This window comes from Genypterus blacodes, unplaced genomic scaffold (genome assembly GCF_046128005.1).
Source record: "Genypterus blacodes isolate CSIRO-AG114 ecotype Tasmania unplaced genomic scaffold, CSIRO-AGI_Gbla_v1 ptg000032l_1, whole genome shotgun sequence".
Taxonomy (NCBI): domain Eukaryota; kingdom Metazoa; phylum Chordata; class Actinopteri; order Ophidiiformes; family Ophidiidae; genus Genypterus; species Genypterus blacodes.
The window spans coordinates 7,199,940-7,215,342 of NW_027466845.1; the positions used below are offsets into that span (position 1 = coordinate 7,199,940).

At 44.1% G+C, this 15,403-nt stretch overlaps 4 protein-coding genes across 5 annotated transcripts; 3 read left to right on the forward strand and 1 right to left on the reverse strand.

Moving 5' to 3' along the window:
- Positions 1–182: 182 nt before the first annotated feature.
- On the forward strand, positions 183–2,377 carry sfrp2l (secreted frizzled-related protein 2 like). Its single transcript, XM_076145901.1, has 3 exons — positions 183–840; positions 1,232–1,312; positions 1,490–2,377. Exons 1-3 carry the CDS (start codon positions 315–317, stop codon positions 1,903–1,905), a joined length of 1,023 nt encoding a protein of 340 aa, XP_076002016.1. The 5' UTR covers positions 183–314; the 3' UTR covers positions 1,906–2,377.
- A 383-nt stretch (positions 2,378–2,760) lies between these two features.
- On the forward strand, positions 2,761–5,426 carry tomt (transmembrane O-methyltransferase). Its single transcript, XM_076146543.1, has 5 exons — positions 2,761–2,850; positions 3,496–3,758; positions 3,867–4,063; positions 4,385–4,507; positions 4,595–5,426. The coding sequence occupies exons 2-5, from the start codon at positions 3,497–3,499 to the stop codon at positions 4,790–4,792; spliced, it is 780 nt and encodes a 259-aa protein (XP_076002658.1). The 5' UTR covers positions 2,761–2,850; position 3,496; the 3' UTR covers positions 4,793–5,426.
- Positions 5,427–5,564: 138 nt separating this feature from the next.
- On the reverse strand, positions 5,565–8,877 carry anapc15 (anaphase promoting complex subunit 15). Of its 2 annotated transcripts, none has more exons than XM_076146546.1 (5): positions 8,797–8,877; positions 6,904–7,032; positions 6,574–6,633; positions 6,202–6,342; positions 5,565–6,095 (listed from the first exon to the last, which is right to left on the reverse strand). In XM_076146546.1, exons 2-5 carry the CDS (start codon positions 7,021–7,023, stop codon positions 6,048–6,050), a joined length of 369 nt encoding a protein of 122 aa, XP_076002661.1. In that variant the 5' UTR covers positions 7,024–7,032; positions 8,797–8,877; the 3' UTR covers positions 5,565–6,047. The 2 variants fall into 2 exon arrangements, with proteins under 2 accessions (XP_076002661.1, XP_076002662.1); XM_076146547.1 differs by lacking the exon at positions 8,797–8,877 and adding an exon at positions 7,708–7,742.
- Positions 8,018–12,555, forward strand: folr (folate receptor). The gene is made up of 6 exons (XM_076146545.1): positions 8,018–8,090; positions 9,905–10,063; positions 10,794–10,926; positions 11,184–11,372; positions 11,572–11,707; positions 11,924–12,555. The coding sequence occupies exons 3-6, from the start codon at positions 10,798–10,800 to the stop codon at positions 12,193–12,195; spliced, it is 726 nt and encodes a 241-aa protein (XP_076002660.1). The 5' UTR covers positions 8,018–8,090; positions 9,905–10,063; positions 10,794–10,797; the 3' UTR covers positions 12,196–12,555.
- The last annotated feature ends 2,848 nt before the right edge of the window (positions 12,556–15,403 follow it).

Consider the following 15,403-nt stretch of genomic DNA (forward strand, 5'->3'; position numbering starts at 1 on the left):
CCAATAAATAGTCGAAAAAAGTGGCTTGGAAATAAATCAAATGAGTCATTATTAAAGCTTTTGCACATTGTAATTGAGTGGTTGGTAGTAAACACAGCCGGTGGTGGCTCAGTGCGGAACCATGTCTGCCCGGGGTGGATGGGGGACTGGGAGGCGCCTGCCCTCTCATTTACCCCCCATTTCCTACACACACCTCTTTGTTTACACCTCCAGGCCGCTCAGGTCCAGACAGATGTGGCGGCTCTGTCTGCTCACTTCAGTTTGTTGTTGTATTACGCAGAGAGAGAGAGAGAGAGAGAGAGCTACAGAGCAACATGTCCGCCTTGAGCTTCGTCCTGCTTTGTTTGCTTCAACTCTGTACCGCCTCTGACACCGCGGCTCCTGCCCAGCTCGGGCCACCGTCGCTCGGCTTCAGCTCCTCGGTACGCTCGGTGTGTAAGCCGGTCCCCAGCACCTTGACCCTGTGCCACGGCATCGGCTACCGGCACATGCGGATCCCTAACCTGCTGGGCCACGACACGCTGAAAGAAGCCCAGCAGCAGTCCGCCGCCTGGCTGCCGCTGGTGTCCAAGCTCTGCCACCGGGACACTAAGAAGTTCCTGTGCTCGCTGTTCGCCCCGGTGTGCCTGCCGGAGCTCAGCGGGCCCGTCAGCCCGTGTAGGAGCCTGTGCGAGGCCGTGCGGGACGGCTGCGTGCCCGTCATGAGCGCCTTCGGCTTCCCCTGGCCCGAGATGTTCAACTGCACCCGGTTCCCCCGCGGGACTCAGCTGTGTATCCCGGCAACCGGAGAGCAGGAGGCCCGGACCGCGGAGGAGGTCAAGCAGGAGGAGTCCGCCAAAGGTCAGGGAGTGGGTCAAATGTGTCTACACGGCAGAAACGGTTAATTTAGTCATTTCAAAGTTTCCTATGTGGATTTCAAACAATTTTAAAGATTCTATGTTTGGAAAAAACTTTTTAAAAAGTTAGAATTTTCAGTTCTGGGGATGACAACCCTCTAAATAATCTCAGAAAAATATGAATTTGTGTAGAGTTTGTTGTTACTGATATTTATGCTCATTATTGATTGTTTTCTTGGATCCTCTTGAGTGCCAGTTCCACAAAAGTCTCCAATCAATACTCAGAGATAACAGCACCACCAACCCCATTCAAATGTTTCCGGGGCTATCACCGTCTCCTTCACCCACGCTGCAAACATGCAGACGTCTAACCCCCCCTCCACTTCCATCCTCAGGGAGTGTTATCTGCGATGCCTGTAGTCTGGCTGCTGAGGGAGAGACGGACATCCAGGACAACTTCTGCAGCAGCCCGTACGGTGAGAATCACCACATCATGGGACTTAGAAAATGAAACAGTCTTCGTGAATAGATTTGTATTACTCCAGCATTACACAGACGACGTCATGGATTATCTCCCGTATATAGATGAGCTGTTTTACAATGTGTGTGAAATGACACGTGTTAACTAGGTGTTCACTCTCTATGTGTCTCAGCGTTTAAGATGCGTCTGGGCAGTGTGTCGAAGGTGGGAGGAGACCGTCAGCTGGTCCCTCAGGCCCGGAGTCGCATCCTGAGATGGGCCGGCGGGGGCGCGGAGAGGGCCGAAGGGATCGGTGGCGCGATGGCCCATAATGCCTTGTGGCTGCAAGAAGGCAGCACCTGTACGTGCCCCGGGCTGGACTCAGCTGAGACCGAAGACGACGCAGGGTTAGAGGAGGGACAAATGGGGAAAGGACTTTTGAAAGGAGGGAAGGTGGGGAAAGGGGCTCAGGGCGGATGGTACCTGGCTCTGGCTCAGGCCGAGGAGGGACGGCTGGTTGTGACCCGGCTCATAAAGTGGACCAGAGAGGACAGAGAGTTAAAGAAATTCATCAGGGCTCTCCTTAAAATGCCTTGCTTAGAGGCATAGGCAGTCAAGAGCACACGTTACAAAACTGCAAAAGTGCAATCTGTCAAACTCTATTTATACAGTTTGTCCCCGCAAAAAGTGCCATATCACTGCCTGGAGCCACGTTTGTGTATTCTAGAAATGACTTCCTGTTCTGTTTAAGTTGCTTCATGGTCACGTTTTCATCATTTCCCAGAAAATAGAAGAGGGAACATAACTCCACATTCTCCACATGATGTTGAGTAGTTTTGCTGCTCACTCCACCTCATGTGTTTGTATAAATACATGAATTCCTTTATATACTTCCCTTTAATACTAACACAATATATACAAGCACACAACACACATATAATAGACCTGCAAACCCCACATTTTAACATTTTGTGACATTTTTCATGAAGTGCTTTGCTGTACATATTAAAATATTGAGTTGATTGATGAGTTGCTGAGTTTGTATTTTTAAAGTATTGATTTGTGTGGGATTGTTCCATAAATGACCTTTAGTTACACTACCGGTGTTTGTGTTTTTCTGGATTCTTCTATCATGACTGAGTGAAGGGAGAAACTGGACTCCTTATCCACACACACACACACACACTTGTTGATGTTAACTTGATCTCATCTCAAATATCTCTTTCACACTGCCTCACTCTCCTGCTGTCTGCCCCGCATTGTCAGAGATAATCTAATTATCTGGACAATACACAAATTGTGTGTGTTTGTGTGTGTGTGATCCACAACGACAACAACTAGAGGTTACGTGATATTACAGTTTATGTTTGTTGAGAATATTTGGAGGATTTAAATACATGCATGTGATGTTTAAATTATTCATATGCTCTGGTCTCTCTTACCTTCTGCAACACACACATACACACACACCTCAGTTGTGTAATCTGTGGAGCCACATTCATCTCGGCTTATACCTTCGCAGCTTTGTTGCCTTCCCCAAACGTTAGACAACAGGTGAGTGTCATGAAAGAGAGAGAAAGAGAGAGAGTTCATTTTGGTGCATGTATTTTGTTGCAGTTGTTAAATGTTGTGTGTCCTGCTTGCCGTGTCTACAGTTACATGAGGCTGTAGAAGCATACTGGGTGTTGTGTGAACTGCTTGCTTGTGTGTAGATCCGTATACATTGTCTATTTAAAAGGCGCAGCGCGACAGATCTGCAACAAAATGTGTGTAATCATTTTGAGAAAACACTTTTTGTTTATGTAATTGGTGAATTACTCTCTTTGACCTGATATGCGTTACTGTCACATACAGTAAGTGTGTTGTCCTTTTGACAATGGATATATGTGATCCATTTGTAGTTTTGTAATAATAAATGTAAGATAAGAGTTTTATTGACATTACTGCCCAAATGAATGAACTATAACTGAGGAATTTGCCTTTCAAACAATTGTAAACTATGAACATCAGAACTGATGAGTCATCTAATTGCAACGCTGCCATTGTTGGTACTGGGCTTTCTGACCCTCTCAATATATCAACATATCAATATAATCTCCTCTAAATAAATATTTTCAAAAATGTCACCCAGAGGAATTATTTGAAAAACCTTCTAACACTAACACTAGCTGCGTCTGTCTCTGTATGTCCTTGCTATAGGATGGTGTCTGCTGCTATTGGCCTGGCCTTCCTCCCCCTTTTGCTGACCCTCATCATCAGGTACCGCTATTACTTTGTGCTGTTCTACCGGGCGGTGCTGCTCAGGGTGTGGCACGACTGCAGGTCTGGGCTGAGCCGCGAGGAGCGAGCCTACCAGTACGTCCTGACCCACGCCACCCCCGGAGACCCCGAAAGCATCCTCAACGCCTTCGACGCCTGGTGCAGCAAGGTGGAGTACATCAGCAACATCGGGCCTAAAAAAGGTCAGAGGACGATCTGAGATGGGAAGAGGAAGATAACAGAAACAACAACAAGTCACCAATACATGAATCTAAAGACTTAACAAGTGTGTGTGATTCCTTTGTGTGTAGGGATGATCCTGGACCGGCTGCTGATGGAGCAGAGTCCTCTGACGGTGCTGGAGCTGGGCGCTCACTGCGGGTACAGCACTGTGCGGATTGCGCGGGCTCTGCCTTTGGGCGCCAGGCTCTACAGCGTGGAGATGGACCAAAAGAACGCCGCCATTGCTGAGAAAATCCTCCGCCTGGCAGGGTTCGACGACGACACGGTGAGAGCTCGGAAACACACATTTAACTCACATACACATCCATGATCTGGAAGTGGTGATTAACATGATCTATACCTCTCACCTGAGAACACGAGGCATGATTGACAGTTGAGGAAGTGATGCCCTTTGTGGTAACTGGTGGGGTTTTTAGGTTCCAAGCTTTTGCCCGAATCAGATTCCATCAGTAGGAGGAGCTACAGAGACGTGGTATTATACACAGTGCACTCAATTTGTGGATTCTTATCAGGATGCAATGACAACTCTACAATAAAGGTTCTCAAAAGGTGCAAAAGATTTCATGGACTGTGTTACGTCTTCCAGGTGGAGCTTATTGTGCAACCATCAGATGAGGTCATTCCCCAGCTGCGGTCTGATTACGGCATAGAGAGGCTGGACTTTGTCTTCATGGACCATTGGAAGAAATGCTACCGTCCTGACCTGCAGGTGACTAGAGTGAAGATAGAAGGATGCTTACATGTCGAATGGATATGTAACCTCCCGTCACATCTTACTGCCTTCTGTGCGTTTCAGATGCTGGAGGGCTCCGGTCTGTTGGGGAAGGGCTCCATGATTGTGGCTGACAACGTTCTGTTCCCCGGGGCTCCAAAGTTCCTCAGACACATCCGTAAGAGCGGCCTGTACGAGTGGAAGATCCACCAGGCCATGCTGGAGTACAGCAGGGGCATCAGGGACGGGATGGCTGAGCTGGTGTACATGGGAGTCAACTAGGTCACACAGAGCCAGGCGGATATCAGGAGGACACACTGCACGTTTAGAAGTACTCACTCCTACAAACGGATCCAATTCAGCCAATAACCACAGTATGTCAGCATTTAGTAAGTCAGAGATGCATCAGAGCTCAGCGGACCTCAGCTGCTCCATCGGGTGAATCTCTAAGGACTTTTCTGACTTGCATTCTACACAAACATCCTACGTACTTTCTCCATTTTGTATGAATATGGTCGTATAGATGCAGGCTACATAATTTTACTCCTAACCTTATAAATGTATTGACCTCTTGAGAATGCAGGCTGAAAAAATCCTTCGAGAATCGTCCCTTGTCTGACGAGGAGGAATGTCTGTCAGCGCCACCTTGTGGTTGGAAATATAACTGAAAAATAGTTGAACAACAGGAAACAACGTGTGGCTCTGGCATAAATCAGATGAAAAGTTATACTTATTAAGGATATTTGCACAATTCGAGTCCCTCTGTTTTGAACATATACATTTTTCTAAATGCTCACATAGATCAAACTCAGTATTTGACTCAATATCAAGGCGTTCGCAACTGCACATTAAACAACCCATATTACAACTGCACTTAATAAACATGACATAATGTATCAACAAATATGAATCCATCCCTCCATGTTACAGTGCATCATCATTATTATAGATCTGCATTCATTTAAAAGCATTTAAACGAAGCAAAAATATGAAACCAGGGTTAATAAAAAATATTTATTTGAATAAAGCTTCAAAGTCCTGCATGTGATCTTTACAGAACACACTGCTGATGATGATGATGATGTCGTGTGTTAGTTCACCTCATTGGGAGTTGATCAGTGTCTGTGCGTGTGCGTGTGCGTGTGTGTGTGTGTGTGTATGCATCTTAAACTGTTATAAATTAATTGTGTAAAAGCATCCACTGCCACTAAAACGCTAACAAACAAAACATGACGTGTGTAGCCAGATGTGCATCTATGAATACAACCCCGTCAGCACTTTGACAACGTAGCCTCTGAGTTCGTAAACGCCGACACCGACTGTCCACCGACGCTCCGACTCCTGCAGGCGGACAAGCTGGATTGAACCCAGCCTCCCCCCAAACACACTATCAGGGTGCAAACTTTGATTCAAGTCTGTTTCTCGCTGTTTGCACCAATATGAAATCGTATCTGTGGCACCGAGTGACGGGGCAGCAACCAGGGTTCATGTAGCGGAAACTCCAGACAGCTTGACGGAGACTCCAAAGTCTTCTGGGCTAAAGCATCCACTGGTCCTGGTCTTGGTCGGGTCCCTCCATGTCTACCTAACAGACACAAAAGGGAGCCAGATTTTTTAAAATGACAAATTCAGTTCAATAAGTGGGTTGATTTCTTTTAACTTCTTGGCGATAAAGTTTGTGACCCCCTGACCTCATTTATCTCGCCGTCGTCCGGTGACTCGTTGTAGTCGTTCATCTCGTCCATATCCTGCATGTCTTCTTCATCTTCAGAGTCTTCTTCGCTGTCCTCCTCATCCTCGTCGTCCTCTTCTTCCTCTTCGTCGTAATTCGACTGTGTACAGTGAAAGGCACAAGAAACAAACAAATGAGCTGCCAATCTTTACTGGACAATATGAAACAAATCTGAGTGAATTAAATTACGCAGGCGTCTGATTAAACATGTGATCCGTGTTTACTACTTTGACACAGAAAGTCGGAGCCACACTTTCACTATAAAAGGTTTAGATCTGCTAGTTGTTACTTTGATGAGTCATTATGTAACGTTTAAAGGTGACACAAATACCTGAAAGGGCGGTTTCCCAATGGGCAGCAGGTTGTTGTCTTTCTCAGCGATGCTCTGTAACTGAGGTAAGAACAAAAACTTCATATGTGAGAAATAACATCTAAAAATCTACAGCACAACAGACAGAATAGTTTTTATTTGAGCTGGATGAACGTTTATCTGAGTGTTGCCTTCATGTGCTGCAGGTTTTTTGAAGGTTGATAAAGTGTCAAATGGGAAAACAGTTACATGAGAGGCAGAATGTAAGCTTATGTGTGTACCTGTCTGTGTAAGAGCTTGAGTGTGTGTGTGTGAGAGAGAGTGTGTATAGGTGGGAGCAGCATTATGTACCCAGGTTTGATGCTGCTGCTCTTGCTGGTGCAGCTCCGTTTCGTCGACGCACGGCCGGTCCAGGTTGAACCACAGCGACTCAGTGATGCGGGGTAACAGAGAAGGGAAGAGAGTGGACATGCCTGCAGGCTGAACACATACACACACACGGAGATGACAACAAAAACATCATGTTAAACAGGTTCAGGAAGTCTGAATGCAGCATTTTCTGGTCCATCAGGGTAAATGTTAAATATATGTAGTCAAAATCAATCTTTTTCTTTGCTTAGAATGTGACTTCGATACATTAACAAATCCTTTAAAGCAGGTTCTGGCTTGTGAACTTGCTCTGCCTGTAAATCGTTTCAGATTAGTTTTGTACCTTTCTTGTTTTTCCTGAACAATTTCTTTTCAGCAACATCAGGACATTTAATTAAGTGTTATATCTGGATTTCCTCCTCTCGCAGACACGAAAGACTGTACTCGAAATAAGTAGAAAAGAGGCAGGGCCGAACCACATCTGTAGTTCTGTCAAGTCAAACTTTTATGGAGGTTTGGAGTGGCAGTTTAAAACCAAATCCGATCAAGTTAATTCTGTCAAAATGACTGGAGACACTAAAAGGTTATTCGTGTGTCCGTCTCTGTTGGCCTAAACATAAATTACAAACGTGACGTCAACAAACAGTTAGCTAACGTGCCGATTTTCAGAACAAAGATATCCAGTTTAATCAAAACACTGAGATGGCGCCGTCACACAGCGTCAAACAGTGTTCTAATCACACTGAGTTGTTAATCTTAAAACCCGATTGATCAGAGCTGAATTACCTGTTTTCTCTCAGCGGGACACAAACAAAAATTTAAAAACCGACAAGACCGGAAGCCTGTGGTGGTCACTCAGAAGTGTATCCGGAGTTCCCCTTTGCAGCCGTGTGTCGCTTCGCAAAGGTTCCGCTTTGTGTCGCGGTAGCCAAGTGAAGCAAAACTACTTGTAACTAAGTTATTAACGCAGTAAATTGTACTATGTTGATGTATACATCAATCAGCCACGACAATAAAAACACACGCCCAATACTGAGTAGTCACTTCCCAAAATGTTCCCAAATTAAAGAGGAGTTGGAGCTCGAGCTGGGGAGGGGGTGAAAAACAGTGACCGTGAAAGACAGACAGATGTTGAGTCTGACACCCAAAACTGAGCCAGATAAGATCAAGTGAGTGAAAAGTTTACCTTTACTACTTTTACTCCCCAGTAGAATCTACTTCTAAAGTAGTGATGGCGAGATGAGCTTCATGAAGTGTTGAAGCTTTCCATCCATTTTTTTTGACACGTGGACCGAATCTCCATCGTGCTTCATTTGCTCTACTGCGATATCAAGTGGACAACAGAGAGACAACAGCGAAGCAGCGCAAAACCTACGGTGTTCATCTTCATATTTTCGTTAAGTTTTACGCTCCCCTGCATCCATGGTGCTTCTGTCAGTAAAACTCTGAGACTGCGCCCGCACATTAGAATGTTTCATGTTTGGAACATTGACGTTACGTTATAATCGGACCACTTTTTGTCTGTATTGCCATATATGGACCTATGCATTTTAGATGTTTATTTTACAATATGAAAATCTTGTACACCAAGAGAAAAATCAGTAAGCACTCGAGCCGAGCCGCGCGTCAGCCGCGGGATCGATTGCGTTTCGTTGCCCATCGAATCGCGCGCCAATTCGGCGAACTCGCTCCTGAATCAGTCACGTCGTACGGCAGGTTCGCGAGGCTTCGAACGTCACCACATACGTCACCAACACCGGCCTCGATATGCGCTTCGCAAAAATCTTCCTGAATTATTCGACACGCGCTTCGAAGCCTAGACAGGAAAGGACACATCACTATTTTAAAGTAATTCTTCACTATTTTGACTCTCACCTCCTGTAGTCAAGGGAAGGGAAGTTTCAGTGTCTGAACTTAGAAAAGGGTGCTCAGTTCTCTGAGATCACGCCTGCACTATACAATCACACAAATTCTGTCCAGTCATCACCAACTTTTGACCAAATGACCTTTAGACCTCAGCAGAAACAAACAAAAAGTTATCAAATGGATTCTCTATATTTCAAACCATTCGCTTGTCACATGGCAATGGGTTTGATGGCAGAGCTGCCAAGAGAGGCTGTAACTTGGCAATGCACTTGTGTATTGACTCACAACTTTAAATACAATTGTGTCCAATCCTCACTAACTGTTAACTTTATGTGCGCTTCACCTGTATTTATTTGTCATATTAGCCTCATTAAAGAAACCAAACTTCACATGTTCATTATACATTATTCATCTTTTGTCCCTTTGGTTGAATCTTGTCTGTAAATGGAACATGGTCATAGTACCCTTAGTCAGCAATAACCCGAGCAACAGCTGGACGTTACTTACACAAATGTACTTTGCTCCAATATCATCATCAATTCCAATAAACATACTTTCATAAACATTTAAACTTCCTTCATTTCAATATGTGCATTTATTAATACACATTTGAGTTGTGTCATCGTGACATACAATATACTAACCATGGTGATAATCATGTCATACAAATATGTAGTTAATTATTAGCACTCTAATTAATGTTTAAACACTTTGCTGCCATCCTCCTCTCTCTCTTCCTGCTCTCTTTTGCTGTTTTCCATTATAGACTTTGGTTTATGGCTGAATTTCGGTCCTTTCAAAAAGTGGAATCAGAAGACCTCTTAACTTTTTTACTCTTGTTCTTGGTCACATTGACATCAAATAGTGACCATAAACCTATGTGTGTGTGTGTGGGTTTGTGAACAATGGGCAGACCTTGAGATAAGGAACCTTGTTAAGACGTAATAAAATAGATTAACATATGAACATACGCAGACTCACACACACACACACACACACACACACACATGCATACATCACTTCCCTCTCACCCTCATTTTCTCAAACTTACACACAACACAGACTTTGGACTTTGGAAATTCTTGGTCAACCAATTTCATACATTTGATAATTGCAGCTGGGGCAGCAGCACGCTAGGGCCTCCCCCCCCACACACACACACATGCAGATAGAGTATCTGTGTTTCGGCTACAGAAGTGTGTGACACGGGAGCAGAGGGAACATACACAGACAACGCAGACGCTTCAGTAGCAGAATCATCAAGGAATCTTATACGGTAAAGGAAATCTCTTTTATTTGCTTTTATTCTTTACTAGTCTTGTGCAAAATGCAACAGGCAAAACGATGAGTGTAAATGACTTGAATAAACTATCTCAAATCTTAAATCTTAAATCTTAAATCTTAAAAAATAATCAAAAGCTCTAAACTCTCCCACATTTGTCTCAAAGGTTCTTCTTCTCTGTTTATTGTGCTCCTTTTACCTTCACACTTCAACTACTAGTCCCTTTTTTCATCTTGTTTCTGTCTGACCTTGTTCTTATCAATAAATTGCTCCTGTAAAACAGTTTGAGCCGCAGCTGAATGAATGGAGTGGTGCTATACAAATCAAATGTAGTCCATCGATTCATTCACTTGGATGTAGGACAGTGGTCATTGCTTTGCTTTATTTGCGTTTTGTTCCACTTTGTTCCATATCAGTTCTGCTGTTCTGTTGTGGCGACAGCTGTCCTTCACCCTTGCTCTGCATAAGATGATTTTGTTGAGTTGTGCCAACCATTAACCTTGTGAATACTAAAACTATCCCTGACTGCACTCCTGGTAAATTTAGTAGAAAGTGTTGGTTTTTGTTGGTAACGTAAAGGTTTATCTTGTGTTCTTCAAATAACTGCTACGCATATAGAAGAGACTGGATGCTACCTGACATGTCTGTATATGATGTCATGTTAAATAGTCGACTGAAAATCCGAATGTGCCATGCACCTGTGTTGGTCTGCTCCCTGCTCCAGAGCCATGTGGGTTGTCCCGGCCTTGCTGCTCGCCCTCGTCGGTGGCGTCACGTCTCTTGACAAACTCAACATGTGCATGGATGCCAAACACCACAAAGTGGAGCCGGGCCCTGAGGGAAAACTTTATCAACAGGTGAAGATGAACAAGAAGAAGGAACTTTAGTTGTATTGAACCTTTCTTAACAAGTTACAAGGTGCTTGTAAGTGTAACCGTTAATGAACTTCAGATAGAATGAGGTTAAATGAGCATGAAGTAAATACACAACACAAATACAATACCTTAGTCAAATGATAAGAGAAACAGGAAATAAGTGTAGATCAACCGGAATTGCACATGACTGTACTACTGCCTTAAAAACGCCTATTTATAAAAAAAATTCTTCTTTGCAGTGTTCACCGTGGGCATCCAATGCATGCTGCATGGCCAACACCACTGAAGAGGGCCACAAAGATGGATCCTACCTGTACAACTTCAACTGGAACCACTGCGGCATCATGAGCCAACAGTGCAAGAAACATTTCATTCAGGACACTTGCTTCTACGAGTGCTCGCCACACTTGGGACCCTGGATACAAAAAGTGCGTCACATCCATTCTGCCTCTCTCTTCAGCAGTTGGGGGTTCGGTGCCTTGCTCGGGGGCACCTCAGCTGGGACCTGAACCGGCGACCCTCCGGTTCCCAAGCGGAAGCCCTACTGACGGAGCTCCTGCCTCCCCCACATTTTTAGAAATAGAAACAGAATCCTCATTAAAAAATCAACTGTGCAACTGTGTGTAGGTGGACCAGAGCTGGCGTAAGGAACGGATCCTGGACGTGCCTCTGTGTAAGGAGGATTGCCACAGCTGGTGGGAGGACTGCAAGAACGAGCTCACCTGCAAGAGCAACTGGCACAACGGATGGGACTGGAGCTCAGGTGAGAGGAAACAAGCACACACACACACACAAGCAAACACAGTCACACATAGGCAAACATAAATGCATACATTCTGGCTCATACATGTTCGTCTCTCTCTCTCTCTCTCTCTCTCTCTCTCTCTCTCTCTCTCTCTCTCTCTCTCTCTCTTTCCCTCTCTCTCCCACCCTTCCTGTCTCTCTCTCTCTCTCTCTCTCTCCCTCCTCTCCCTCTCAGGCACTAACAAATGCCCAAGGGACAAAAAGTGCCAAAAATGGACCAACATTTACCCCACGCCCAAGTCCATGTGTGAGGGAATCTGGTCCCGCTCCTACCTGTACACCACCCTCTCCAATACCACGGGCCGCTGCATGCAGATGTGGTTCACTGGTCCAAACCCCAACAGGAAGGTAGCAGAGTACTACTTGAACAGCGCTTGGAGACAACAAAGCGTCTCTTTGACGTCTCTGCTCCTCCTGGTTGTCATGCTGTTCCACACTGCATTGTAACTGTGCGGGTGTTAATAAAACTGCTACTAAAAATGCTTTTTCATTTCTCTTAGCTGGCTTGTGTTTGAGTCTTTGAGTCTCGTGTGACGATTGCACACTTTTGGTTAATCATGCATCTCATACAAGTGTGTGTGTCTCAGAGAAAAATGTGTGTTTTCCAATCTGGGGATTTTTACAACTATGTTTGGTTAATGATCAGCATTTTGGAAAGCTTTATGACTTCAATCATTTTTACAACCTGGCCCAGTACATTTTTTCTTCTCCTTCTACATTTTGCAATTAATGTAATATTTTATTTTGATATGTAACATTATTTGCAAGAGAAGTAGACAAATGATAAGAATTGAGCCAACGCCAACCTCAACCTGTTGTGTTTTGTCTTTTGTTGTTTCTCCCTTCATCTTAAATGTGTGACTGATATTTGTCTCAAATGTTTCGAAATTCGTCAATTTGTGATGTTATTTTGATTACAGGAAACATACACAATTTTCTTTGATATGACCAGGGAACAGTAACCATGTGTTGATCATCTTTTTTCTTTTTCTTTCTGTCGCTCTGTAAGAATAAACAGCTGTAAAAACAGCTCCTCTCCACAACCCTGCAGGATCTGATTTCTGCAGCTCTGGAAAATTGATTATATTTCAGATGAATGGAGTCCATCTGACCACAGGGGGTGGGTAATAATTTACCAGACTCTTTTCTTAACTCAGTTCTTTCAGCTTCTTCTCTCTGTTTTTGCACTTCTTTCTTCTTTCTTGCATTTCCATCTTGTTTTTCTTCTCGCCTCGCTCATATTTCACCCTTCTCGCCTTGCCTCGCACCAGCCTCATAACATTACTTAACCTCCTTAGTCCAACCATCCAACAAGCCTCTCTGTGTTCAGACAGCTGCACTGAGCTTCCAAGTAAAAGTGCCCATGAACTGTGACTAAATGGGATCATATTCAACTCCTGCCACACTGTCAAAGTGCTGATGGTATGCTGACCAGTGATGGAATATGTGCCTTTCCTTTTGGATACATTCTGTGAATGAATCAATTAATCAGCATAACAATACAATTGGTACAATTCGAAACTTGTCTGTACATAAAAAGGATCAATGCAATCGTGCAATGGAGAAGTACCAAAATGAAAAGCAAATAACTTTTGTGATATTCAGGGAAGCTGTGTGATGGAACACATCACCACCATTAAGCTCTGATGTGGCCATAGATGAGCTCCCTTTGTAACCTGTACACAGTGTACTGACCCACGATCTGCATGGAAGGAAAATGTGTCTCCATGCTGGGCCCCAGCAATCCTAGCGTCACATGACCACTCTGACCAGCTAGTGGTTAGCAGGCTCCAATGCTTGGTAATTATGGGGTTCTAGTCCCCTGAGAGAGAGAGAGAGAGAGTGTGTGTGTGTGTGTGTGTGTGTGTGTTTGAGAAAGAGGGAGCGAGGGAGAGAGAAAGAAGGGTGTGTTTCTGTCTCTCTGTCTCCCCTTATGTTTATGTGTGTTTGTCTCTTTATGGGTGTGTGTCTGTGTGGCTGTGAAGGCCATGAGTGCAATGTGCATCAATGCCACGTCTATATGTGGCGTTGGTAGGCAGGTGTGTGTGTGGCTGATCAAAACCTGGCAAAGATAACATATCTATCAAGTTTTGTGTTTTGTAAATCTCATAACCGCGGCCTTAAATACTCCTTCAAGTTATTTTTAATCAAACTCAATGTTTTGTACAATTGTTTATCATATATCCTCTACTGTTTTTGTTTGTTTTTGCGTTATACTCTAAATGATCGCTGCATTTCTGCAGATGATGACCACATCCTTTCTGAAGTTATATATGAATAATTCTGAGTTTCACGTCATTTCTTTTAATTTCTTCCTCTCTATACTATCCAACCCAACTTTACACACAGACCTCCATTCAGTAGTGTTTGGAAACAGGTCAAATGTTTTATTTCAAGCGCAGTACAACAATGTTTGTCATAAAACTGTGAATGTTCAAACTATAACTCAATAAACGCATTTATGTAGAATTGTACTCTATGTTTACAATCTCAGCACACTGTTATGACCAAATGTAAAAGAGGGTGTAAGACACAGATCAATAGCTGCTGTGGTGACTTCTGTGACATCTTGAAACACACATTGTTTAGCCACAGTCTTTTACAGTCATGCACAGACGCGCGCACACACACACACACACACGCTCTCACACAGACATGCACAGTATGATGCCATAGCTAGAAATAGCTATGGGATGGCTGCTGTCCCTCTGGCTATTAATACTCAGCTTCCTGAGGTCACTGGCAACACACACCACTAACTCTGTCAAACTCCCTCCCTCTCTCTCTCTCTCTCTCTCTCTCTCTCTCTCTCTCTCTCTCTCTCTCTCTCTCTCTCTCTCTCTCTCTCCCCCTCTGTCTCCTGTATGTGTAGTATCGCCACCATATGTGTGAGTTCATTTTTATGTGCACAACTGGAAAGGAAAAACAGCCATATGAGTGTGTCGTGTCAGGAGAGAGCAATATACGATCCGTGGCTGTCTGGTTGGTCTACTGTCTGCAGCTTTCCACTCTGGCCCATAGGTGGAGGGTTACACTTTGTATGGATGCGTGTAGTTTGTTATTGCATGGTCGGACCGGAGTCTGTTAAGAATTTACGGTAACCTAACCTGCACAATGGCTTATGTCGCAGCGATGTGTACCTCTGGAAGTCCAGTGGCATATCTGGTGGTCAATGTGGGCTGAAACATACCAGTCTAGAGAGGAAAGACAAGGGTGTGAAGGATGAGGAAATGGTGAAGATATAGTGGTAGCTACAATATGTATCAAGTGGCATATTTTAAACCATTTTGATTGATTGATAGGACCTGGGATTTACTTAATGGATGAGGGCTCATTTGTTGCATTTGCAATAGTTGCTTCCCCACATCTGGCTGTTCCAGGAGAGGGAATCTCTCTCTTAACTGCTCCACCTGAAGATACTACCATTTTTCATAAGAAGCTGAGGTGTTTCATGCAGTAAAACCCTTTGACTTGAACAATTTTGACTTGGATTTGCTGTCTTAAAGTGTAGGAAACTTTTTTTATTAGCTAGAAATAGTTGCACACGACTTATCCCTGCCTGTAGGTGTAGCAATATAATTTAAACCTGGGGCAATGAGCTGTTTTACACAACAAAAGGAAACCAACAACCCCGCTCCGCCTCTTATCTTCTGAA